Source organism: Nycticebus coucang, chromosome X (genome assembly GCF_027406575.1).
Source record: "Nycticebus coucang isolate mNycCou1 chromosome X, mNycCou1.pri, whole genome shotgun sequence".
Classification (NCBI taxonomy): domain Eukaryota; kingdom Metazoa; phylum Chordata; class Mammalia; order Primates; family Lorisidae; genus Nycticebus; species Nycticebus coucang.
Genome location: NC_069804.1, coordinates 79,811,025 through 79,837,657, shown reverse-complemented (window position 1 = coordinate 79,837,657; position 26,633 = coordinate 79,811,025). Strand labels below are relative to the sequence as shown.

Here is a 26,633-nt window from a genome sequence, read left to right as displayed (position 1 = left end):
TTTTTTCCCTTCAAGAGAGTTTCACTTTATTGCCGAGGCTAGAGTGCTGTGGTGTCAGCTCAGCTTACAGCAACCTCAAATTCCTGGTTCAAGCTATCCTCTTGCCTCAGTTTCCCGAGTAAGCTGGGACTACACACGGGCACCCACCACAATGCCTGGCTGGTTTTTCTTTCTTTCTTTTTTCTTTTTGAGACAGAGCCTTAAGCTGTTGCCCTGGGTAGAGTGCTGTGGCATCGTAGCTCATAGCAACCTCAAACTCCTGGGCTCAAGCGAGTCTCCTGTCTCCGCCTCCCAAGTAGCTGGGACTATAGGCGCCCGCCACAACGCCCGGCTATTTTTTGGTCACAGCTGTCGTTGTTTGGCGGGCCCGGGCTGGATTCGAACCCCCCAGCTCAGGTGTTTGTGGCTGGCGCCTTAGCCGCTTGAGCCACAGGCGCCGAGCCTAGTTTTTCTAATTTTAGTAGAGACAGGGTCTTGCTCTTTCTCAGGATGGTCTCAAACTCCTGAGCTCAAGGGATCCTTCTGCCTAGGCTTCCCAGAGTGCTAGGATTACAAGTGTGAATCACTGAGCCTGGCCATTTTTTTCTATTTTTAGCATAGACAGGGTCTTGATCTTGCTCAGGCTGGTCTTGGATCCCTTAGGGATCCACCTGCCTCTGCCTCCCCGGGGTAGGATTACAGGCGTGAGCCACAGTACCCAGCCCACAAGGGTAATCTTACCTATTTGAAAGAGGAAACTGAAGCTGTGATGTATGTACTCTTTAAACTTCTTATATCCCTTATCTACATACTGATCTATAACTGCATCCATTCTTTTCTCTTGCTCAGGGAAGATCTCTCCTGCTAAGGCAAATTTTTCTATTAGCAAAGATATGGTCTTCACAGGTCCTTTCAACAATTATCCTTTCTTGCTTTTTCTATCCCTTCTTTCTCTATTGCACTTTCCTCTAAGACTATGTAAGCATACGCATTTATCTTCCATCCTAAGACTCTTCCTTTTATTCTTCACAGCCCAGCTTCTTCAAAGAGTAGTTTATGACAACTGGAACAAAAAATAGGCAGGCGTTGTGGCGAGTTGTCACTTCATCACCTCCCATTTGTTCTTTACCCCACCAATGGCTGGATTCCAACCTCACTGACTCTGCCAAAACTGTTTTTGCTAGCTCAGGTCACCAGAGATATACTAATTGTCAAATCCAAATGCTTTCTTTTAAGCCTGACTACTTCTCTATATTAAATATGCTGTTCCCCCGGGCGGTACCTGTGGCTCAGTGAGCAAGGCGCCGGCCCCATATACCGGGGGTGGCGGGTTCAAACCCAGCCCCGGCCAAACTGCAACAAAAAAATAGCTGGGCGTTGTAGTGGGCGCCTGTAGTCCCAGCTGCTCGGGAGGCTGAGGCAGGAGAATCGCCTAAGCCCAGGAGTTGGAGGTTGCTGTGAGCTGTGTGAGGCCACGGCACTCTACCGAGGGCAATAAAGTGAAACTGTCTCTACAAAAAAAAAATGCTGTCCCCCTCCATTAAAACTCCTTCCTTGGTTTGAGAAATACCACTCTTTAGGTTTTTATTTCTGACCACTCCTAAATACTGGTGTTCACTGGGATTCTATCCTCCCCGCTTTTCTGACCCTACACATGCTTCCTGGTGACCTCACCTATTTTTAAAGTTAGCTTCAAATCCTAAGATTTTTCTTTTTGAGACAGAGTCTCAAGCTGTCACTCTGGGTAGACTGCTGTTGCGTCACAGCTCACAGCAACCTCAAACTCTTGGGCTTAAGCAATTCTCTTGCCTCAGCCTCCCAAGTAGCTGTGACTATAGGCACTCGCCACAACGCCCGGCTATTTTTTGTTCTAGTCGTCATTGTTTTAGCAGGCCCAGGCTGGGCTCAAACCGCCAGCCTAGGTGTATGTGGTTAGCACCATAACCACTGTGCTACAGGCGCCGAGCAAATACTAAGTTTTTCTTTTTTTTTAAGAGACAAAGTCTCACTTTATTGCCCTCAGTAGAGAGCTGTGGCATCATAGCTCACAGCAACCTCCAACTCCTGGGCTTAGGCGATTCTCTTGCCTCAGCCTCCCTAGTAGCTGGGACTACAGGCACCCACCACAACGCCTGGCTATTTTTTGTTTTGCAGTTTGGCTGGGACTGGGTTCGAACCCGCCACCCTCCATATATGGGGCTGGCGCCTTACCCACTGAGCCACAGGCACCAACCCCAAACCCTAAGTTTTATACATTTCTTTTTGAGACAAGAGTCTCACTTTGTCACGCTGGGTAGAGTGTCGTGGTGTCATACCTCACAGCAACCTTAAATTCTTGAGCTCGGGCGATCCTCTTGCCTCAGCCTTCCCAGTAAGTGGGACTACAGGTGCCCAAGACAACATCTGGCAATTTTTTTTTAAGAGACTGGATCTTGCTCCTGCTCAGGCTGTTCTTGAACTTCTGAGCTCAAGCAATCCACCTGCCTCGGCCTCCCAGAATGCTAGGATTATAGGTATTAGACATAGCGCCCAGCCAGCTTTATAGATACTAAAACTTCAAATATTATATGCTTCAAACTAAGCTTAGCTGTTTCCCCTACCTTCCATCCCTACCTACCTGGGTCAGTGAATGAGATCATCATTTAACACCCAGTCACCTAAGTCAGAAAACTAGGTTCCATTATTTTTTCTCCCATTTCCAATCAGTCATCAAGATATACCTCTCATTCCATCCTTACTGTCACACCTCCATCACAGTTTAGGTCTCCATCATCTCTCATGTGGCATCGCCCCCCTACTCGATTTTCATACTACTGCCAAAGGGATGGCTCTAAAATGAGCATTTCATTCTTTTTTTTTTTTTTTCTTGAGACAGAGTCTCAAGCTATAGCCCTGGGTAGAGTGGGTAGAGTGCCGTGGCATCACAGCTCACAGCAACCTCCAAACTTCTGGGCTCAAGTGATTCTTTTGCCCCAGCCTCCCACGTAGCTGGGACTACAGGCACCCACCACAATGCCTAGTTGTTTTTTGTTGCAGTTGTCATTGTTGTTTTAGCAGGCCCAGGCAGGGTTTGAACCTGACAGCCTCAGTGTATGTGGCCGGCACCCTACCCACTGATCTATAGTGCTGCTGAGCATGTTGAGCATTTGATTCTGAGCTTGTAATCACTACACTACATACGCATATGTTCCCTGTTCGCCAGCAACCTGTAACTACTTGTTTCCTAAGCATTCTGTTCCCTCTGCTTAGAAAGTACACCTACTTTCTACCCTTTGATAAATGCTTCCTTACTTTTTGTGATCTTTTAAGGGTCTCTTCTGTTAAGCACTCCTGTCCTTTACTCCGTAAGTAGAGTTGAGAACTTCTTCCTCTCACCAAGGAATCTTGACACTATTCATAGTAATGATTACTTTTATTTTTGAGACAGTCTCAAGCTGTCACACCTTGGGTAGAGTGCCGTGGCATCACAGCTCACAGCAACCTCAAACTTTTGGGCTCAAGCAATTCTCTTGTGTCAGCCTCCTTAGTAGCTGGGATTTCAGGTGCCCGCCACAACACCTGGCTGTTCCTTTTTTTTTTTTTTTTAAAGAGACGGGGTCTTGGTCTTGCTTAGGCTGGTCTCTAACCTGTGAGCCAGGCAATCCACCCACCTAGGCCTCCTAAGTGCTGGGATTACAGGCGTGAGCCACCACGCCTGGCCTGATCACATTTTATTAAACTCATTTATTTACATATCTATCCCTCATTCTAGACCAGTGGTTCTCAACCTTCCTAATGCTGCGGCCCTTTAATATAGTTCCGTGAGCCACAGGTTGAGAACCACTGTACCAGACCCTAAATTCCTTGCAACTAGAGACTGTATTTTATTTTTCTATCAGTATCTTGCAGACTGCTTGATAAAAATAGGTAGCCTGATAAACATTGAAATGAATGAATGAATACCATGTATCCACCCGATTTTCCAAACCAAAATTCTGGAAGCCACTTTCTACTTCCCCTACTCCACTTCTAAATGCCAAGGCCTGTTGATCTTACTCCCTAAAGATCTCTCAAATCCATCCTCCTCCTTTCTACCTCAATGCCACAGCCCTATTCCATTACACCTTACTTGAACTAGATTTGCTCCCCCCTCCAAACCATTCTCCACCACTACTGCTAGAATTAAAAAAAAATTTTATTATAAAAATACATACTTATAAAAAAATTCAAACAATACAGAAATAAAAGCACAATACCCTCCCAGTATACATACAAGCACATAAACCCCCTTCCCTCCAATCCTACTCCCCAGAGATTATTTTTGTGAACAGTTTAGCATATATCTTTTCAGACCTTTTCCTTTGCATATACAAGTATACATAAACACATATAAATATACACACATGGTTTTGTCTTTTACAAAAACAGGATCACACATGACTCTTACATATGATTTTTCAATTTCTTCATTCATTCAGTACACAGAAAATTTCTAAAACACAAATCTGATTATATCACTCCTCTAGAGCTCATTTCCCATAATATAAAATACACACACATTAACAGCAAATGCAAAACTCTTGATGGTATGCTTCTTGCCTATCTTTCAGTCTTACCTCTACCCATTCCAGCAATAAAGGACTAGAACATAAACCATCTTAAATCCTTTCTGGAACAAGGTAGGTACAAACAAACTAGGAACACACTCTGCCATTTCTAGACTTTGGCCTTTTCACTTCATTTTACATTCTGCCTGGACTTTTCCTTCTGGCAAGCTCCTATTATTTCTTCAACAATTAGCTTAAAAATTACCTTTAAGACTTCCCTGATTTTTTTTTCAGACATGATCACTCCTCTACTTTCCCCTATACTTTATAGCTAGCTTCTTAATTGCACTTATCTCACAGTACTGTAATAATTTATTAACATGTTTTGAATTCTACTCCCCCTTCCCCAACTTCATGGTGATCTCTTTCGGTAAAAGGGATGTGTCTCATTTACTTCTGAATCCCAAGGATCTGATACAGTGCTTACCATGAAGCAGATGCTCAGTAACATGTCTACTGAGGATTTTATGATTCTAGGAACATTTACTGAATTCCTGGCTATGCTCAGAACCATATCCTAAGCATGAAAAGAAACAAAAAACACAGTCTTGACCCTAAAGAACTTACCATTTTCCTATAATTCCCCTCCCCCACCATGGGGGGGAGGGAGAGAACACATTTACACGACAACACATCATTTCTGACATATATAGGCTATTTCAAGGATTTATAGTCAACCTGCCTCAAATCCATTTCGGCATAAATAATAATGGGCTGTTTGTCTAATAGTTTTTTTTTTAAGTATGGCATAGAGTTCCCCAGAACCCAATGCTCTGTTACAGCAAGGGGGTTCTCACCTGTTTCAGCCTGAAAATTAGAAAACTGAGATGATACCATGCTTGGAAAATTTCTAATACATCAAGAGGACACTAAGTTATTAGTCCTTTCATAATTTCTCCTTCTTCCCCAGGGAAAAATTATACCATGAGCAATAAATGGTTTTAAAGGAGGGAACAAGAGAAAAATGAGCTTGCTCTTTTTGGTAGTGGTAGGGGGAATAGGGCTGCTAAAAAGAAGGGTAACATTGCCCCGCGAAGATCAGAAGAAGTGATTTATTATCATTTACTATATATTATATATATATATATATATTTTTTTTTTGTAGAGTCAGAGTCTCACTTTATCGCCCTTGGTAGAGTGCAATGGCGTCACACAGCTCACAACAATCTCCAACTCCAGGTGATTCTCCTGCCTCAGCCTCCCAAGTAGCTGGACTACAGGCACCCACCATGTCATTTACTATTTTTTAAAGGCTAAGGTGATTTCAGGATCAGACATTGTACAAATATAAATAAACCGGGAAAAATGTGACACCTAGGCTGGAGAACAGGTAAGGCTGACCAAGGAGGCCCAAAGGAAGCCTCATTCATCAGAGTCCAAGTCACTGTCCCCAGCAATGGAGTGAAAATCCTCACTGTCCTCCTCGTCCTCTGATAGGTGAACCTGGCTTAGTACACTTGGCCCAGAGCGCTGCTCTTCCTCCTCATCTTCTTCCTCCTCTGATACCTCATACCCACCGATGCTGCTGAAGCTTGTGTCTTGGGTGTTCGACTTAGGATCAGGCTCCTCATAGCTCCCATAACTGAGAAGAGAAACGCGTCATCTCTCAAGTTCTGACACCATCCTCTAGCTGACCATTCCCATTCTCAGTGCCAATAAACAATCATCCCATCTCACCTCCCCTGGACACTAAAGTGACTAGACTGAACTGAACTGTTCTACGTGTTCCTAAAAGAAAAATGATCCTATTCAAAACATCAACTTGCCAACTTCATATACACAAGAACCTGAAAGAAATTCTACACCCGAACAACGCACACTGCCAGCTTACATGACCATAAGTGCTCTGACAGCCTCATTGTCTCATCTACCATTTATGGTATCCAATTAGTCAACAGTCCCAAAGATTCTCTCTTTAATATATATTGTCTCTACCACCTCCCTTACAATCCTATCCTGCCTGCCTTGGCTTAGTCCTTTGTTAGCTCCTGCCTACACTATTGAAATAAGTCTTCACGCCTCTAGTCTTGATTGCCTCCAATTACTTCTTCATACTTCTGCCAGAGTGCTTTTTATTTCTTGTTTCTTTATGCTTAGTTTTACTTAAAAAAAAAAAGTAATGCACATTCACTAGTAAAAAAAAATCAGAATATACATCAGAAACAAAAAACCCTACCAACAATTCCACCATCCAAAGACAATCTTTTGGTGTATAACAACCTCCCCAGGTATTTTCTATTCACTTTAGATGCTTAAACATTTTTTTTTCAATTTACAAAACTGGGATACTCTATATATTCTTTCCATGTCAATAAACATATATCATAACGTAATTTTAATAGCTATATAGTACACCACCATATGGCTGTAACATGATTTAATAATCTCTCACTAGGATATATTTAACCACCTCCAAGTTTTCCACTATCAGAAACAATGCTGTGTTGCTCGGTGCCTGTGGCTGAGCGGCTAGAGCGCCAGCCACATACACCAGAGCTGGCGGGTTTGAATCCAGCCCGGGCCTGCCAAACAACAATGACAACTACAGCCAGAAAATAGCTGGGTGTTGTGGTGGATGCTTGTGGTCCCAGCTACTTGGGAGGGTGAGGCAGGAGAATTGCTTACACCCAAGAATTTGAGGTTGTTGTGAACTGTGATGCCATGGTACTCTACCAAGGGTGACATAGTGAGACTCTGACTCAAATAAAAAAAAAAAAAAGAAAAAGAAACAATGCTGTGATGAACATCTTGATGAAGGTGTTTTATTCCCACAGAATAATTCCTTAGATATTGAATTTTTGGGTAAAAGGGGATGTACATTAAAAAATTTTATTTATAATAAATTGCTATACTTCTCTCCCACCTATCCCATTGTATTTTATTTTACTTTTTTGAGACAGAGTCTCAAGCTGTCACCCTCCATAGAGTGCTGTAGTGTCACAGCTCACAGCAACCTCAACTCTGGGGCTCAAGCGATTCTCTTGCCTCAGCCTCCCAAGTAGCTGGGACTACAGGAGCCCACAACAATCCCCGGCTAGTTTTGTTGTTATTGTTGTTGCAGTTGTCATTGCTGGTTAGCTGGTCCGGGCCGTGTTCGAACCTGCCACCTTTGGTGTATGTGGCTGGTGCCTTAACCACTATGCTATGGGCACCGATCCACCTATCCCATTTTATCAATTTAAGTTGTCGAAGAGGCTGGGCCTTGGTGCCCATAGTGCCAGCCACATACACTGAGGCTGGCGGGTTCGAATCCAGCCAAGCCAGCTAAACAACAATGACAACTGCAACAAAAAATAGCTGGGCATTGTGGCGAGCACCTGTACTCCCAGCTACTTGGGAGGCTGAGGCAAGAAAATCACTTAAGCCGAAGTGTTTGAGGTTGCTGTGAGCTGTGATGCTATATCACTCTACCAAGGGCAACATAGTGAGACTGTCCCCCCCAAAAAAAACTAAATAAATACACAAACAAACAAATAAATAAATAAAATAAGTTGAAGAGGCTGGGCTCGGTCCCTTTACCTCAGTGGTGAGAATGCCAGCTACATACACTGGGGATGGGGGGTTCAAACCCAGCCAGGGCCTGCTAAACAATGACAACTACAACAACAACATAGCTAGGTGTTGTGGCGGGTGCCTGTAGTCCCAGCTACTTGGAGGCTGAGGCAAGAGAATCGCTTAAGCCCAAGAGTTGGAGGTTGCTATGACGCCATGGCACTCTACCAAGGTTGACAGAGTGAGACTCTGTCTCAAAAAAAAAAAAAAAAAGTTTAAGAGACTGGGCACAGTGGCTCAGACCTGTAATCCTAGCACTCTGGGAGGCCTAGGTGGGTGGATTACCTGAGCTCATGAGTTTGAGACCAGCTTGAGCCAGAGTGAGACCCTGTCTCTAAAAATAGCCGGGCGTTGTGGTGGGTGCCTGTAGTCCCAGCTACTCAGGAGGCTGAAGCTGGAGAATCGCTTCAGCCCAAGAGTTTGAGGTTGCCGTGAGCTGTGACACTACTGCACTCTACTGAGTGTGACCAAGTGAGACTCTGTCTCAAAAAAAAAAAAAAAAAAAAAAAAGAATGTCTTCTTTTTTCCTTACATCCTTTCCAATACTGAGCATTATCATTCATTTTAATCTTCACCAATTTGGTAGGAAAAAAAATTACACTCCATTGTTTTTCTTGTTGCATTTCCTTGGTTATTAAAGGAAGTTATTTTCATGTATTTATTGGCTGTTTGCATTTATTTTGTGAATTATTAGTTCATTTATTTGCCTAGTTTTATTTTGAGGCACAGAGCTATCCTTCTAAAATGTAAATCTGATCATACTATCCTCATTTGCTGCCTGCCCAAAACTTTCAGGCCCTTCCTATTAATCCTTACCTACTTCCTTAAATTGTTTCTAACATGTGGATCATAGATTTTTTTTTTTTTTGGTAGAGACAGAGTTTCACTTTATTGCCCTCGGTAGAGTGCCGTGGCGTCACACGGCTCACAGCAACCTCCAACTCCTGGGCTTAGGCGATTCTCCTGCCTCAGCCTCCCGAGTAGCTGGGACTACAGGCGCCCGCCAAGATTTTTTTTTTTTTTTTGAGACAGTTTCACTATGTTGCCCTTGGTGGAGTGCTGTGGTGTCACAGCTCACAGCAACTTCAAACCATTGGCTTAAACAATTCTTTTGCCTCAGACTCTCAAGTAGCTGGGACAGGTGCCCACCACAATGCCTGGTTGTAGTTGGCCCAGGCTGGATTCGAACCTGCCAGCTCTGGTGTATGTGGCTGGCGCCCTAGCCACTGAGCTACAGGCGCCGAAATTGGATCTTAGATTTTTACATGGATCAATCAAAAAAGCTCCAGCTCACACAGTGAGCTGTGTTTTCTTTTTTTTTTTTTTTTTTTTTTTTGTAGAGACAGTCTCTCACTCTATGGCCCTCGGTAGAGTGCCGTGGCCTCACACAGCTCACAGCAACCTCCAACTCCTGGGTTTAAGCGATTCTCTTGCCTCAGCCTCCCAAGTAGCTGGGACTACAGGCGCCCGCCACAACGCCCGGCTATTTTTTGGTTGCATTTTGGCCGGGGTCGGGTTTGAACCCGCCACCCTCGGTATATGGGGCCGACGCCTTACCGACTGAGCCACAGGCGCCGCCCTGAGCTGTGTTTTCTAAAACTGTTTTATGCCTCTGTGTTTTCACACATGCTGTTCCTAGTCACTGCTATTTTCCCTTTGCTTTCTTTTTTTTTTTTTTTTTTTTTTTGTAGAGACAGAGTCTCACTGTACCGCCCTCGGGTAGAGTGCCGTGGCCTCACACAGCTCACAGCAACCTCTAACTCCTGGGCTTAAGCGATTCTCTTGCCTCAGCCTCCCGAGCAGCTGGGACTACAGGCGCCCACCACAACGCCCGGCTATTTTTTTGTTGCGGTTTGGCCGGGGCTGGGTTTGAACCCGCCACCCTCGGCATATGGGGCTGGCGCCCTACTCACTGAGCCACAGGCGCTGCCCGACCCTTTGCTTTCTTTTTAATTTTATTTTTATCTTTTATTTTTTGAGAGGGAGGGGAGATGGGAGAGAGTGGAGGGGAGAGAGGAGACAGAGGAGGTGGAAGGAAGGAGGGGGAGAGAGTATCGATTGCTCTTCGCTGGCCTGCTTTCTTCATTCTAGCTACTTCCTATTCATATTTGGGTCAGTTTCCTTCTCTGACCAGCCCTCCTCTTCTACTTCTACCCAAATTTCATAAAAACCCTGTGGTTGCATATCAAAACACTTTTCGCCTTTTTTTTTTTTTTTTGAGACAGTCTCACTTGGCTCTCAGTAGAGTGCTATGGCGTCATAGCTCACAGCAACCTCAAACTTTTAGGCTCAAGAGATTCTCTTGCCTCAGCCTCCCAAATAGCTGGGACTACAAGCACCCACCATAACGCCCGGCTATTTTTAGAGACGAGGTCTCACTCTGGCTCAGGCTAGTCTCGAACCTGCGAGCTTAGGCAATCCACCTGCCTTGGCCTCTAGGATTACAGGCATGTGTCTCCGCGCCCATTCTCAAAACACTTTTCATGTTACACTATGATTGTCTATTTAATTGTTTTAGGTTACCTACCAAATTGAACTCCCTGAAGGGGCCACATATTAGTTATTGTACTTATGATAAATATTTGCTGAATGAATAAATTCTGCCTGCTAACTAGATGTACCATATGTACATTAAGTCCAACATGTCTAAAAGCCAAATCCATTTTTCGTTTTCCTACCCTATTTAATACCTGACCTGTTCTTTCTCTTTCCTATCTCAATAACATACTCATTTATTAATTATCTGACCTCTTTACCCCCTAAATCTAATTGATCCACCTTCTAAACAGCTCTTGAGTATGTTCCTTTATTTTCCCTTAGCACCTGACAGATCCCAGTTGATATCCTCATCATCTGTCCCATATTGCCCTAGGAATTATTTCATATACAAATTTGATGTTACTTCCCTTTCCTTAAACTAATGATTCCTACATCCAGGATTCCTACTAACTATAGAATAAAAATCCAAATGATCTAACATGCAATTTAAGTTCTTCTTCAATATAATCCTTTGCTAGTTCTGGAGCTTCAACTCCCAACAATCTCTTTTTGCTCTGGAACATACTTCGTGCTATATTTCCATGCCCTTTAACATACTGTCCCATCTATAAAGATCTCTTTACTCATTGCCACAATACCTATTAATCTGATTTCCATTCATCCTTTAAGGCACATTTCAAGTGTTCCCTTGTCTCTGAAACTTTTTGAGCTCAAGCAATCCACTCACCTCGGCTTCCCAGAGTGTTAGGATTACAGGTATGAGCCACCACATCTGGCCTCACATGGTATTTGTAATGATTATTTGTGTTAGTCTTTTTCACTAGACTGTGAGCTCCTCAAGGACAGGATTATGTCTTACTTGTCTTTATATCTCCAGGGCCTACCACAGTGCCTGGCCCTAGTAGGCGCTCAAGAAATATTTGATGGATGAAAGCAATCTGGTATTGGGCCCTCTGACATCATAGCTGGGCACGGATGCCACAGCCCTATAGCATGTTGCTGCCAATTACCTGATGTTGCTATCCTCCAAACCATGGGAAGCTTCCCCGCCATCTCCCTCATAGGACATCATGCTTTCTTCATTTTCCATGCCCATCCTTGTGTTCTCTTGAAGCATGCGGGGCTGTTTGGGTCTTATCCCACCAGAGCCCACATCCGAGTCACTTCCACTTTCACTCAGCTGGATAGCTGTAAAAAGAAACAGATCCTGGTTTATTAAGAGATAAGCTTGACAGAATTAAAATCTTTGGGTTTGGCCTACTAAAATCAGTCACTCTCATACATATACACAGGCATCTTTCTGCACTCCTCACCTCAAAGGCCTCTCTTGTAAACTGCCTAGGATCAACAGTGGCAAGCTGTGCAGCTCTGAATGCAAATGACAATTTCCTTTCTCCATTTTAATCCAACCTGTTTTTTTTCCCTTATCATTTCCTCCTATATTTTTCCTCTACCACTACCATTAATCCATAAAACATCCTCAACAGGATCTTTTTTCTTTCTTTTTTTTTTTTTGCAGTTTAGGCTGGGGCTTGGCTTGAACTTGCCATCATGGGCATATGGGGCCGGCACCCTACTCCTTGAGCCACAGGCGCCGCCCAGGATCTTCTTTCTTAATTTTCCCTCCCTGTTGCCACATATAACCACTTTGTTCTCATCTTCAGCAAGTATCCAAATCAAAGCTGTTACTTAGGTGTATTGCCTTTTCCACTACTGTCTTTTGAACCTCCTAATACATTGTTTCTTTACTTTCTCTAAGGGATAATGAATGTGTTCATCCGATGAGAGCATGCTCAGTACTCTATTAGTCTATTAATGAACTTCAATAAAAGAGGCAGCTTCTAATAAAAACCTACGTGCTCAAAAAGAAAAAAAAAAAACTATGTGGTCAACGGCTTCTACCCAGTCCCTGAGGGTGCTATGGTGACCTATATAGAAATACAAGAAATGGGCGGCGCCTGTGGCTCAGTGAGTAGGGCGCCGGCCCCACATGCCGAGGGTGGCGGGTTCAAGCCCAGCCCCGGCCAAACTGCAACAAAAAAATAGCTGGGCGTTGTGGCGGGCGCCTGTAGTCCCAGCTGCTCAGGAGGCTGAGGCAGGAGAATCGCTTAAGCCCAAGAGTTAGAGGTTGCTGTGAGCCGTGTGACGCCACAGCACTCTACCAAGGGTGGTACAGCGAGACTCTGTCTCTACAAAAAAAAAAAAAAAAAAGAAAAAGAAATACAAGAAATGGTCAAGACTTACCAGAGAAAGGATTATCTCCTTCTTCATCACTCCCAGCATCATCTTCATCATCTTCTCCTTCAGACATAAGCAAATCCTCATACAGGACACTGGCTTGAGGCTGTTGCACAGTTCCTTCCTCTTCATCTGCAAGATCACCATCTCCATCTTCACCTTCCTGAATGAGACCAGTTAAGGATCAAAGCCTCATCAACTGACCAAGTAAAGACCAGAAGCCACCACCAGGCACCCCCCTCCCTTGCTGCCTCACAAGAAGTTTTGGTGGATAGACTTGTTTAGCTGGTTCCAAGGATTAAAGTCAGACTGGGGCTCACTATGGAGACCTTCTGATGTCACCTTGGGATTTGGCCTGCCCTGTACTGTTGGGGCTCCTGTCATATAAGGGTATATAATGTAACCATAAGCTTTCTGTAAGCATACTCACTGGGGCTGGAGTCTTAGGTTTCCCATCCTCCTCCTCATCATCATACCCTTCAATATCTACATCAGAGTCTTCCTCGCCCAGCCTACCTCGGCCCTGGCGCATCTGAGTAAGGAACACAAATAGCACACCATTGAGGGACGTGCCTGTAGGAGGAGTGAACCAAGGGCTCTCACGTAGGATGAATGCTCCTCCCTAACACCCTAGCCAACCCCACTGCTAGTGGGGGCCATTTACACAGCCCAAGGCATGTGCATTTCCCCCCATTCTCTGGAAATCACAGGCAGGGTAAAAACTCAAAGAATAAGAAGGTCCTTAGTCTACCTTACTATATCATCATAAGAAGATTCTTCCTTTTTTATTTTTTTTTTGTTCCGTAGAGACAGAGTCTCACTTTATCGCCCTTGATAAGAGTACTGTGGTGTTACAGTTCATAGCAACCTCCAACTCCTGGGCTTAGGCAATTCTCTTGCCTCAGCCTCCTGAGTATCTGGGACTACAGGCGCCCGCCACACGCCTGGCTATTTTTTTATTTGTTTGTTTGCAGTTTGGCTGGGGCTGGGTTTGAACCTGCCACCCTTGGTATATGGGGGTGCTGCCCAAAGATTCTTCCTTTTTGACTCAAGCTTTCCTTATAATTTATGTTGGACTCATTGGGATAGAAAAACCCTCCTAGGTTTCAAACTTCCCAGGGGAAGCTGGGCTGAGAATAACTATAGAATTTATAGCTTCAGAAGGACTATTTTCTGATACCCCTAGAAAAGGCATATTTTTTAAGTTTAATTTTATAAATAATTTTAATTTAGATTATAACATACATATAATAAAGTAGCAGGCCAATTATTTTGAACTGTCTCTGAATGCAGTTGGTCTTTCTAGTCACCTGATAGGTTACTCTGATGCCTCATACACTTTTTTCATACTTGTACCTTCCCTGAAGTTCTGCTGTGCCTAACTCTAACAATAGGGATAGAAAGAAGACAACGCTAGTCACATAACCTGCAACCATCTCACCTTGAAATCATATTTCTAAGTTTTATTCCCAGGGCCAAAGGGCCCTGTCATCCTTGATGTATGTTACATATAGCACCATTACCACTCCCCTCTACCCCCATCTCCAGGCATACTACCAATTTCACTAAGAGAAAAATTTAACACATTCTACCTGTGTTACTTGCTTTTCTGGAGTTGCAGTGGGAATATCCAGGACAGACATATTGCTCTCATCTTGAAACACAGAGGCATCTCGAGATATACTGAGGGATATGTTGGTATCATACAAATCAGGAGGCTATGGCACAAAACATATAACTCAGTTTCTATCGAGGAAAGGAAAAAGAAATACAGATAACTCCCCTTTGGAGCATTCACTGAAGAAAAAGATCATGCAGAATAATCTAGTTAAAGAGAAAACATAGTTTGGCACAGCTTTATGGGAAATCTTGGGGAATCTTACAAATGTTACCTATTCTAAGCAGATAGCACCTGATATATGTGATCAGAAACCTGAAGCAGAAAATGCATCAAAGCCATTTAACAATTTTATACTCTAACAGCCTTTCTGGTCACTAAACTGGTTTTTTTCTAAGAATTGTCTTATTGTTTTAGGCCCAGGGCTTCATATATGTGCTATTTTGATTGTTTGATTTAGAGACATTTAAGAGGAAATGGGATAAAAAAAGTTCAATTCCAACAAGAGTATGGAATGCTTTCATAGTTTATGAGGCTGTCAGAGGATGCTACAAAACAAAATGGTGTGGTGAAAAACCACAGATTTCAGGTAAACTGCCCTGGGTTTAAGTCCTGACTCCAACACTTACTAGTTGAGTAATTTTTAACAAATTATTTCACATCTCTAAGCCTTGGCAATCTCAATGTAAAACAGGGATGATAATGTCTACCTCACAGGGTTGTTGTGAGAATTCAGAAGAGACTAAATAAAAGGCTCACAATATAAAGTGAAAAGAACAAGATACAAAACCACATTGACCAGAGAAGCGCCCCATAGCACAGTGGTTACAGCGCCGACCACAAGCACGGGGGTGGCGGGTTCGAACCCAGCCAGGGCCAGCTAAACATCAATGACAACTGCAACAAAAAAACAGCTGGGTGTTGTGGTGGGTGCCTGTGGTTCCAGCTACTTGGGAGGTTAAGGCAGGAGAATCACTTAAGCCCAAAAAGAGTTTGAGGTTGCTGTGAGCTGTGACGCCACGGCACTCTATGGAGGGTGACATAGTGAGACTCTGTCTCAAAAAATAAATAAATAAAGATAACCTCAGTAACAAAATCATCATGAATTGAAAAGAGTAAAATTTAACTTGCCTAAACTTGTGCCAAACATTTTAATGAATATCCTCTTTTTATTTATAGCACTTTGGTGATTGGTACCAGTGATAAATTCAAATAAGTGAAATACAATTTATATCACCCACTTTTGTTAATAAAGTATTCTGATATTTTGAACTTGTTGTCAGTCAAATATTATCATTTATCTTCAGTGCTTGAGCTACTTAGCTTTCTACTTGCCAGTTTTACCTTTTATTAAAATTGGAAAAATACAGCTCAATAATGAAGGAAGAGCTTTACTCCTAATTGGACAAAAAATTGACCCTGCTTATTTTAAGATCATTTGAATATTTATATCTTTGTAAGTTGTAGAGAATGAAGTTTTAAAATCTGGGCTACATAAGGCTTTTACAACTTTAACTTAGATTTAAGATATTATCATGGCTTCCAACAACTGTACTGGTGTGAATCCAGATTTAGATCTAATAGATAACTAATAGTTGTCATGGTTTTTTTTTTTTTTGTAGAGACAAGGTCTCACTTTACTGCCCTCGGTAGAGTGCCATGATGTCACATGACTCACAGCAACCTCCAGCTCTTGGGCTCACGCTATTCTCTTGCCTCAGCCTCCCGAGCAGCTGGGACTACAGACGCCAGCCACAACGCCCGGCTATTTTTTTGTTGCTGTTTGGTCGGGGCTGGGTTTGAACCTGCTACCCTCAGTATATAGGGCCGGCGCCCTACTCACTGAGCCACAGGCGCCGCCCTGTAGTCATGTTTTATTATTCTTTTATTCTCTCCGTTTCTAGTATTTGGCACATATATGCAATCAATAAATACTGAATAGAGAAAAAACCCACATTGACAAATTTCATTTTATTATTCATTCATTTTTTTTGAGACAGAGTCTTACTTTGTTGTACTTGGTAGAGTGCCATGGAGTCATAGCTCACAGCACCTCAAACTCTTGGGCTCAAGTGATCCTCTTGCCTCAACCTCCAGAGTAGCTGGGACTACGGGTGCCCACCACAACGCCCAGCTATTTTTAGAGACGGGGTCTTGCTCTGGCTCAGGGCTGGTCTCAAACCTGTGAGCTCAGGCAATCCACCTGCCTCAGCCTCTTAAGTGCTGGGATTACAGGCATGAGCTACCTCGCCTGGCCCACTAATTTCATTTTAAAAGTGTGCTTATAACAATAAACACACCACAAACATGAAAGAAATACATCAAAATACTCACAGTGGTGATGTTCTTTCTGAGTTAACTTATTTCTAGTTTCTACTTTCCAGTTTTCCCCAATGAATGTTACTTTTATCAACAAAAATACCACATGTTGTTACTCTGTGGGGGTTTTTTTATGGTAGTTTTTTTTTTTTTTTTTTTTTTTTTGTAGAGACACAGTCTCACTTTATGGCCCTCGGAGAGTGCCGTGGCCTCACACAGCTCACAGCAACCTCCAACTCCTGGGCTTAAGCGATTCTCTTGCCTGAGACTCCCGAGTAGCTGGAACCACAGGCGCCCGCCACAACGCCCGGCTATTTTTTGGTTGCAGTTTGGCCGGGGCCGGGTTTGAACCCGTCACCTCGGGATATGGGGGCCGGCGCCCTACCGACTGAGCCACAGGCGCCGCCCTTTTTCTTTTTTTTCTTGAGACACAGTCCTCACTCTGTTGCCTGAGCTAGAGTGCAATGCTTCATCATAGCTCACAGCAACCTTCAACTCCTGGGCTGAAGTGATCCTCCTGCTTCAGCCTCCTGAGTAGCTAGGAATACGGGTGCACACCACCACACCTGCCTACTTTTTCTATTTTTTGCAGAGATGAGGGTCTTGCTTTTGCTCAAGCTGGTCTCAAACTCCTGGCCTCAAGCAATCCTCCTGCCTTGGCCTCTCAAAGTAGTAGGAATTATAGGTATGAGCCACTGCACTGGGCTCACTTTGATTTTTTAAAGCAAACGAGTAAGACTGAATGAGAAGTGGGTTTTAGAGAAATACAGGCAAAACAGAATTCAAAGTATTATAGAGCAAATAAACAGTGTGGAACAGAGGAAGGGAAAATAAGGGAATGAAAATTTTTCTTTTCTTTTTTTTTTTTTTTTTTTTTTTTGTAGAGACAGAGTCTCACTGTACCGCCCTCGGGTAGAGTGCCGTGGCGACACACAGCTCACAGCAACCTCTAACTCTTGAGCTTAAGCGATTCTCTTGCCTCAGCCTCCCGAGCAACTGGGACTACAGGCGCCCGCCACAACGCCCGGCTATTTTTTTGTTGCAGTTTGGCCGGGGCTGGGCTTGAACCTGCAACCCTCGGCATATGGGGCCAGCGCCTTACCAACTGAGCCACAGGCGCCGCCCTTTCTTTTCTTTTTTTTTTAGAGACAGAGTTTTATTTTGTCACCCCTCGGTAGAGTGCTGTGGTGTCACAGCTCACAGCAACTTCCAGCTCTTTGGCTTAGGCGATGTCTTGCCTCAGCCTCTGAGTAGCTGGGACTACAGGCGGCCGCCACAATGCTGGCTGTTTTTTGTTGCAGTTTTGGCCAGGGCCGGGTTCGAACCCGCCACCCTTGGTATATGGAGCCAGTGCCCTACTCACTGAGCCACAGGCACCACCCCTGAAATTTCTATAAAATCCTAATGCATGGTGTAGAAAGAAGGCTGTGTGGGAAAAAAAGTATTAAGCTGAATGGATGATGCAATGCAAGCTAGGTGAAGATAACATTACTAACTACTACCATTTAAAATTACTGTCATGTAGAGGCTGCCTTCAAGAAATTTCAGTTAGATATACTTAAACATGTACATTACTTTTTTAAAATCTAACTAGTATGTACTTAATAATTTCAAAAAATAAAAACTGTCTAATTTTAAAGTTAAAAAAAAAAATTACTGTCATGTTTCCACACAACCAGAATTGTTATTATGATAAGTTTAAATTTTTTTTGAGACTACACTGTTGCTTAGGCTAGAGTGCTGTGGTATTAGCCTAGCTCACAGCAACCTCAAATTCCTGGGCTCAAGTCATTCTCCTGCCTCAGCCCTCCCGAATAGCTGGGACTACAGGTGCTTGCCACTACACTTGGTTAATTTTTCCATTTTTATTAGAAATGGGGTCTTGCTAGCCGGGCGTTGTGGTGGGCGCCTGTAGTCCCAGCTACTCGGGAGGCTGAGGCAAGAGAATCGCTGAAGCCCAGGAGTTGGAGGTTGCTGTGAGCTGTGTGATGCCACGGCACTCTACCAAGGGCTATAAAGTGAGACTCTGTCTCTACAAAAAAAAAAAAAAAAAGAAATGGGGTCTTGCTCTTGCTTAGGCTGGTCTCAAACTCCTGAGTTCAAGGAATCCTCTCACCTTGGGCCTCCCAGAGGACTAGGATTGCAGAAGTGAGCAACAGCACTCAGCCTCAGGTTTAAACTTTTACAATCTCTAATAACATTTGAGAGTAGTAAAAAGAATAGCAACTCATGTGCATCATCCTCAACTTAAGAGGTAAGGAGTAGGGCTTACTATCTTAAACTGTGTATGTGTGAGTAAAGGGAATAATAAAAAGGTGAACTAGAGGGCAGCGCCTGTGGGTCAAAGGAGTAGGGCGCTAGCCCCGGAGGTGGCAGGTTCAAACCCAGCCCGGCCAAAAAAAAGGTGAACTAGAATAATGAAGCAGTACTATCAAGCCCTACTCTTCATAGGAAACTCTCTAACTGTATCAAATAAGAGCTACTGCTCAAGAGGGAGAACAGATGACAGGCTTCCCTCAGCCATTTGAGGTAATGGGAGAAGCGGGGGAAAGAAAGGAAGATGATTTTTGGGTCCAAGGCTTTGACTCACCAAAAGACTAGGCTTAGGCTATCCTAGAAATGAGCAAACCATGTGTTACTCAGTGACTAGACTCTCCTGGAGAATGGTGGCTAATACCCAGGCTTTAACTTACCAGAAAGTACCTTGAGGAAGCTGTGGGCCTATTAGAAAATAGGGCCTTCCTGGGCAACATCACTCACCCAAGCCCCCTTGACCCAATCTGCCCACATACTCCAAGAGCCTTTCCTTGTTCTGGGCCTTGAAGAAGTATGAGGGTTCTTTATACCTGGACCCTCAGTAACCTAGGTTTTGGGATGAAAGAGAGAGTAAAAGATAGATAGGGAGAGTTCGTATGAATGAGATACAGAGACAGCAATAATCCAACAGAGATCACATAGGTTGCATTATCAGTTCAGAGTAAAACCTCGGTAGAATGAAAAAAAAAAAAAAAAAAAAAGTTTCCGGTGGGAATTGGGAAAGTTCTGCATTAAAATATTTGGCTAAATTTCAAAGAGCTTTGGGGAACTTTATAGACAATAGAGAAAAGAAAACAAACATTTATTGAATGTTTACTATGCGTCTGGCAAATTAACTCATTTAATGTTTATTAACAATCTTAAAAAGTAGGTTTTAGAGAAAAGGTAACTGAGAGAGGTTAACTTAACTTTCCAAGATGACAAAGCTAGATGGCAGCAGAGCTAAGACTCAAACCCAGGCTTGTTTTATGTCAAACCTCATGTACTTTCCACTCTACCACAATGCTTCCAATATAGAAAGCAAGCACCAATTAAATTATGTTAAATCCTATTCTTTTTTTTTTTTTTTTTTAGAGATGTCATCAAGAAAGGATAAATCCTATTCTTTAAATATGCCAACCCTCTCAGAGTATAGTATGGGGGAAATAGACTCAGTTTATTTAAGGGTTTAGTCAGACCAGAAAGACTAAAAATAAAGAAATTTTTATTTTTTTTAAGACAGAGTCTCACTATGTCACCCTCAGTAGAGTGCCGTTGCGGCACAGCTCATAGTAACCTCAAACTCTTGGGTTTAAGTGATTCTCTTGCCTCAGCCTCCCAAGTAGCTGGGACTACAGGTGTCCATCACAACACTCAGCTATTTTTTGGTTGTAGTTGTCATTGTTGTTTGGCAGGCCCGGGCTGGGATCAAACCCGCCAGCTCTGGTGTATGTGGCTGGCACCCTTGCCACTGAGCTACAGGTGCCGAGTCAAGACTAAAAATTTCTTATTCATCCTGTTTTCTAGTATTTTAACATGTAAACTTAAGAACATTACAAATATTACCTGTCTTTGTGTACTAGGAGGGGGAATCAATCCAGGAAAATGGATGACATCTGAGCTGCACAGAGTAGAACAACATGGCCCATACCTATAACTCAGAAGTCTACATTGTAGGGATGCCTTAGAAACCCCAAAATCATGATCAAGAGAACTCCAGAGATTTTGAGAGGATGCCTCTGGCTACAGTAGTCAGGAATCTGCTATTTATTAATACTGTCTAAACAACTAACACCCGACCCCACTCATTTATCCCACACTACTTTCTCTGGATTCAAAAAGGTCGCCAAGACCCATGGTCCTCACTCACCTTAGCCTTTGAGAAGACAAGAAAGCACACGAAAGGCATATGAAGAGGAAGGACAGAGAAGAATGGTATCTCAGTAAATACATCTGTTAACATGCTCCCAATTTCCCAAACCAATAAGAAAACTGTAAGAGGAGGTTCCTAGTCCTCAAACTTACCTGAGGTGTGTAGGGCCCTGGTGTCATTGGGTCTAGGCTTTCTAATTCTGCTTCTTCTAAAGCTGCTTCCTTAGCTGTACAAATATCCTTCTCAAGTTGAGTCAAATGCTCATCATACTAAGAAATAAAGAAAATTAACAAATTCATTGAACATGTATTTTTTTTTTTTTAGAGAGTCTCACTTTATTGCCCTCAGTAGAGTACCATAGTGTCATAGCTCACAGCAAGCTCCAACTCCTGGGCTTCGGCGATTCTCTTGCCTCAGCCTTCCGAGTAGCTGGGCTACAGGTGCCCGCCACAACACCCAGCTATTTTTTTGTTGCAGTTTGGCTGGGGCCGGGTTTGAACCCGCCACCTTCCGTATATGGGGCCGGCACCCTACCCACTGAGCCCCAGGCGCCACCCCCATTGAACACGTATTTTAAGCACTGAAGACAGAAAAGTAGGTAAAACAACAAACAAAAATATCCTTGTCTTCATGGAGCTTTTATTTTAGTGGCAAGACACAGGTAATCAAAATAAACAAGACAGGGAAGGAAACAGAGTAAGGGAGGGGAAGGGGATAAAGTCAGGGAATGCTTCTTACTCAAGGGAACAAAAGGATTTACAAAAGGTTTATCTTAAGGAGACTTCTTTACTACCTACCTCAGTCAATGTCTGGTAACAGACGTTCACAATCTCCTGAGCAGTCTTAGTGTACTGACTCTCAGGCCCTATAAATTAAATAAGAAAGTGCCATTACTTTTGCATACTTTGGTTCTAGAATTTCACATTCTGTTACCAGCAGTGTCCGATTATCCTAGACCGAGAAAAATCATGCTTCAGCTTTAACATGGACTCCTGCTCTATCGGAAGAGGTAAAAATTTCAAATGCATATAAAAACAGACTAATACAACAAACTCCCATGCACTCATTAGCCAGCTTCAAAGATTATCAACATAATGCCAATTTTTTTTTTCAAGACAGTGTCTTGCTTTTGTCGCCCTTGGTAGAGTGTCCTGGCATCATAGCTCACAGCAACCTTAAACTCTTGGCTCAAGCGAATTTCTTGTCTCAGCCTCCTGAGTAGCTGGGACTACCTGCCACAAGACCCAGCTATTTCTAGAGATGGGGTCTTGCTCTTGCTCAGGCTGGTCTCCAACCTGTGAGCTCAGGCAATCTGCCCACCTCGGCGTCCTCGAGTACTAGGATTACAGGCATGAGCCACTGCGCCCGGACTCATATGGCCAATCTTTTTTCATTTATATTTCAACTTTTTAGACGCTTCCTAACTTATTTTGAAGCAAATGCTAGCATTATTTTATCCATGAATTGTTCAGTACACGTTGGTAAGGATGTTTTTAAAGAATAATTATGTATTTGGGCGGTGCCTGTGGCTCAGTGAGTAGGGCACTGGCCCCATATACGGAGGGTGGCGGGTTTGAAACCAGCCCCGGCCAAACTACAACAAAAAAATAGCCGGGCGTTGTGGCGGGCGCCTAAGCTCAAGAGCTGGAGGTTGCTGTGAGCTGTGACGTTACAACACTCTACCGAGGGCAATAAAGTGAGACTGTCTCAAAAACAAACAAACAAAAAAAAAAAACAACTAAAAAAAAATTATGTATGACACTATAATGGTAGACACGTATCATCATACAGTTATCAAAACCCATAGAATGTACAACACCAAGAATAAGCCCCTACAGTAAACTATGGACTTTGGGTGATAATGGGTCTGTGTAGGTTCAATGACCCAACAAAGATAGCACTCTGATGCAGGATATTCATAGTTGAAGAGACTGTATGTATATTGGTTTACTTTTTTGCATTGATTTAGAATATTACCATCATTGTAGAAAATGCTATTTGGAAGTACTCTTCTAAAATGTTAATCATTAAGCAAGCCTTTTTTACAAAGTCTAAGCATGCCACTGAAAGGAACTATCTCCTCTTATTCTGCATTATTTCTTTTTCTTTTTTTTTTTTTTTTGTAGAGACAGAGTCTCACTGTACCGCCCTCGGGTAGAGTGCCGTGGCGTCACACGGCTCACAGCAACCTCTAACTCTTGGGATTACGCGATTCTCTTGCCTCAGCCTCCCAAGCAGCTGGGACTACAGGCGCCCGCCACAACGCCTGGCTATTTTTTTGTTGCAGTTTGGCCAGGGCTGGGTTTGAACCCACCACCCTCGGCATATGGGGCCGGCACCCTGCTCACTGAGCCACAGGCGCCGCCCCTATTCTGCATTATTTCTAAGTTTTGAATATTTTGTTTTCATTTCTTTTTTTTTTTGAGATGGAGTCTCACTATGTCACCCTCGTCAGCTCACAGCAACATCAAACTCTTGGGCTAAAGAGATTCTCTAGCCTCAGCCTCTTAGTAGCTGGGACTACTGGCGCCCACTACAATGCCTGGCTTTTTTTTTTTTTTTTAGAGACAGAGTCTCACTTTATGGCCCTCGGTAGAGTGCCGTGGCCTCACACAGCTCACAGCAGCAACCTCCAACTCCTGGGCTTACGCGATTCTCTTGCCTCAGCCTCCCGAGTAGCTGGGACTACAGGTGCCCGCCACAACGCCCGGCTATTTTTTGGTTGCAGTTTGGCCGGGGCCGGGTTTGAACCTCCCACCCTCGGTATATGGGGCCGGCACCTTACTGACTGAGCCACAGGCGCCGCCCTTTGCCTGGCTTTTTTTTTGTTGTTGTTGTTGTAGTTGTCATTGTTGTTTACCTGGCATGGACCGGTACTGCCTAGGTATGTGTGGCCAGCCTCCTACCCACTGAGTGACAGGCACCGCCCAATTTCTTTCTTTTTTCTTTAATTGTTAAATCATAGGTATGCATATTAGTGCAATCAAGGGGTACAATATGCTGGTTTCTCTTTTTTCTTTTGAGACAGAGTCTCACTCTGTTGCCCAGGCTAGAGTATCACGCCCTCAACCTACCTCACAGTTACCTCAGACCCCTGGGCTCTAGTGATTCTCCTGCCTCAGCCCCCTGAGTAATTGGGACTACTGCATCTGCCAAAACACCTGGCTATATTTTTCTATTTCTAGTACACATGGGGTCCTACTCTGCCCAGGCTGTTCTTGAACCCAAGCTCAAGGGATCCTATCATCTCAGGCTCCAAGAGTGATAGGGTTACAGGTGTGAGCCACAAGGGAATATGTGAATCCTAGTAAGAGTGGAATGTAAAGGTCTTATCAAAATAACTAAGAAAATGCCACGAAAGCTATGTTAACTAGTGTGATGAAAATGTGTCAAACGGTCTATGAACCAAGTGTATGGTGCCCCATGATCATACTAATGTACACAGCTATGATTTAATAAAAAAATAAATAAATAATAATTAAAAAAAAAGAAATTGAATTCTTGGAACAACTGGTATTTCTATAAAAACCCAATGTCACATGAGTTACCACTGGGCAATCTCCCTCTATTTCAGCCACCTTATTTTTTTTATTTTTTTTTTTAATTTGGCCGGGGCTGGGTTTGAAGCCACCTTATTTTTATTATTATTTTTTTTTTGAGACAGAGTCTCATTATGTCGCCCTCGGTAGAGTGCCATGGCGTCATAGCTCACAGCAACCTCTAACTCTTGGACTTAAGCTATTTTCTTGCCTCAGCCTCCCAAGTAGCTGGGACTACATACACCACCATAACGTCCTGGTAGGTTTTTTGTTGCAATCATCATTGTTGTTTTGGCTGGCGTGGGCCAGGTTTGAACCTGCCAGCCTCAGTGTATGCAACTGGAGCCATAACCACTGCACTACGGGTGCCGAGCCTCAGCCATCTTATTTTTAAAAACAAAGTGGAGATCCAATTTAGATATTTTTTTTAATTCATAAAGACATCCTTTGCTTTTTTGAGTCCTGTATGACAAAGAAAACTATATATGACTTATCTTACTTAATTTTAAAGATAACAGACTTACATGAATGAAAAACTGCCCATAGGGTGGCACCTGTGGCTCAGCGGGTAGGGCGCCAGCCCCATATACCGAGGGTGGCGGGTTCAAACTCAGCCCCAGCCGAACTGCAACAAAAACATAGCTAGGCATTGTGGCAGGCGCCTGTAGCCCCAGCTACTCAGGAAGCTGAGGCAAGAGAATTGCCTAAGCCCAGGAGTTGGAGGTTGCTGTCAGTTTAGTGATGCCACGGCACTCTACTGAGGGCGATAAAGTGATACTCTTGTCTCTACAAAAAAAAAAAAAAAAAAAGAAAGAAAAATTGTCCATAATATATGTTTTGTTTTTTATTTGAGACAGAGTCTCACTATGTCTCTCTGGGTCGAGTACTGTGGCCTCACAACTCACAGCAACCTCAAACTCTTGGGCTCCTGTGATTCTCTTGCCTCAACTTCCCAAGTAGTTGGGACTACAGGTGACCACCACAACGCCTGGCTATTTTTTGTTGCAGTTGTCATTGTTTAGCTGGCCCAGGCCAGTTCGAACCTGCCCACCTCAGGGTATGTGGCTAGTGCTGTAACCACTGTGCTATGGGCACCAAGCCCATAATATATTCTTAAGTGTCAAATTGTAGAACAAAAAGTAAATAAATTATTTTATTTCTCAAAAAAGAAGAAGTATGTAGTATATATGAAAAAAGGTTCAGAATATTTTCACACCAAAACTAACACTGGCTATTCTGCAGAATGGGATGGGAGGAGGGGAAAGATAAGGAAATGTTTCCTATTCATTTTATCTGCTACAGTTTTCCTCTTTTCAATGAACATGTATGTAATTTTTATGATGAAAAAAAATTTTTTTAAGAGACAGAGTCTCACTCTGTCACCCTTGGTAGAATGCTATGGCGTCATAGCTCACAGCAACCTCAATCTCTTGGGCTCAAGCGATTCTCTTGCCTCAGCCTCCCAAGCAGCTGAGACTAAAGGCAACTAACACACAGTTATTTTGTTTTTGTTGTTGTTGTTGTTGCAGTTGTCATTGTTTAGCAGGCCCAGGCCAGCCTCGAACCCGCCAGCCCCAGTGTGCGAGGCTTGCGCCCTAACCACTGAGCACAGGCACCAGCCACATGCTCAGGGGCTGGTGGGTTTGATCCCAGCCAGGGGCCTGCTAAACAACAAGAACAACAACAACAAAAAAAGCCGGGTGCTATGGCAGGTGCCTGTAGTTCCAACTACTAACTAGGGAGGCTGAGGCAAGAGAATCACTTGAGCCCAAGAGTTCTCAAGAGGTTGCTGTGAGCTATGATGCCATATCACTCTACTGAGGGTGACAAAGTGATACTCTGCCTCAATAAAAAAAATTCTTATACCTATAGAATAACCCGCAAAACTCACTAATATTAAGTAAACAGCACAACTGGCTGGCCATGGTGGCTCACGCCTGCAATCCTACCACCCTGGGAGTCTGAGGTGGGTGGATTCTTTGAGTTAGTGCACTCTACCAAGGGCCATAATGTAAGACTCGGTCTCCAAAAAAGAAAACAACATAATTAAAACTGAGCCAAAGAAATGAAAAGACACTTCAGAGTAAATACACAGGTGGCAAATAAACATGAAAAGATGTTCAATACCAACAGCT

General features: G+C 43.4%; 1 protein-coding gene across 7 annotated transcripts in view; it reads right to left on the bottom strand.

Moving 5' to 3' along the window:
• The window catches only part of TAF1 (TATA-box binding protein associated factor 1), a 128,649-nt gene that overhangs the window by 6,096 nt on the left and 95,920 nt on the right, over nt 1-26,633 (bottom strand). For 3 of the 7 annotated variants that reach the window (XM_053579145.1, XM_053579146.1, XM_053579147.1), the window contains exons 33-39: nt 21,757-21,824; nt 21,112-21,228; nt 14,447-14,572; nt 13,285-13,386; nt 12,861-13,017; nt 11,627-11,804; nt 2,153-6,147 (exon numbers count right to left, since the gene is read on the bottom strand). In XM_053579145.1, coding sequence (XP_053435120.1) covers nt 5,928-6,147; nt 11,627-11,804; nt 12,861-13,017; nt 13,285-13,386; nt 14,447-14,572; nt 21,112-21,228; nt 21,757-21,824 — 968 coding nt within the window. In that variant the 3' untranslated portion in view covers nt 2,153-5,927. Of the gene's footprint in view, nt 1-2,152; nt 6,148-11,626; nt 11,805-12,860; nt 13,018-13,284; nt 13,387-14,446; nt 14,573-21,111; nt 21,229-21,756; nt 21,825-26,633 lie in introns of those variants that run through there. The other 4 variants (XM_053579150.1, XM_053579149.1, XM_053579148.1 and 1 more) reach the window with 2 other exon arrangements.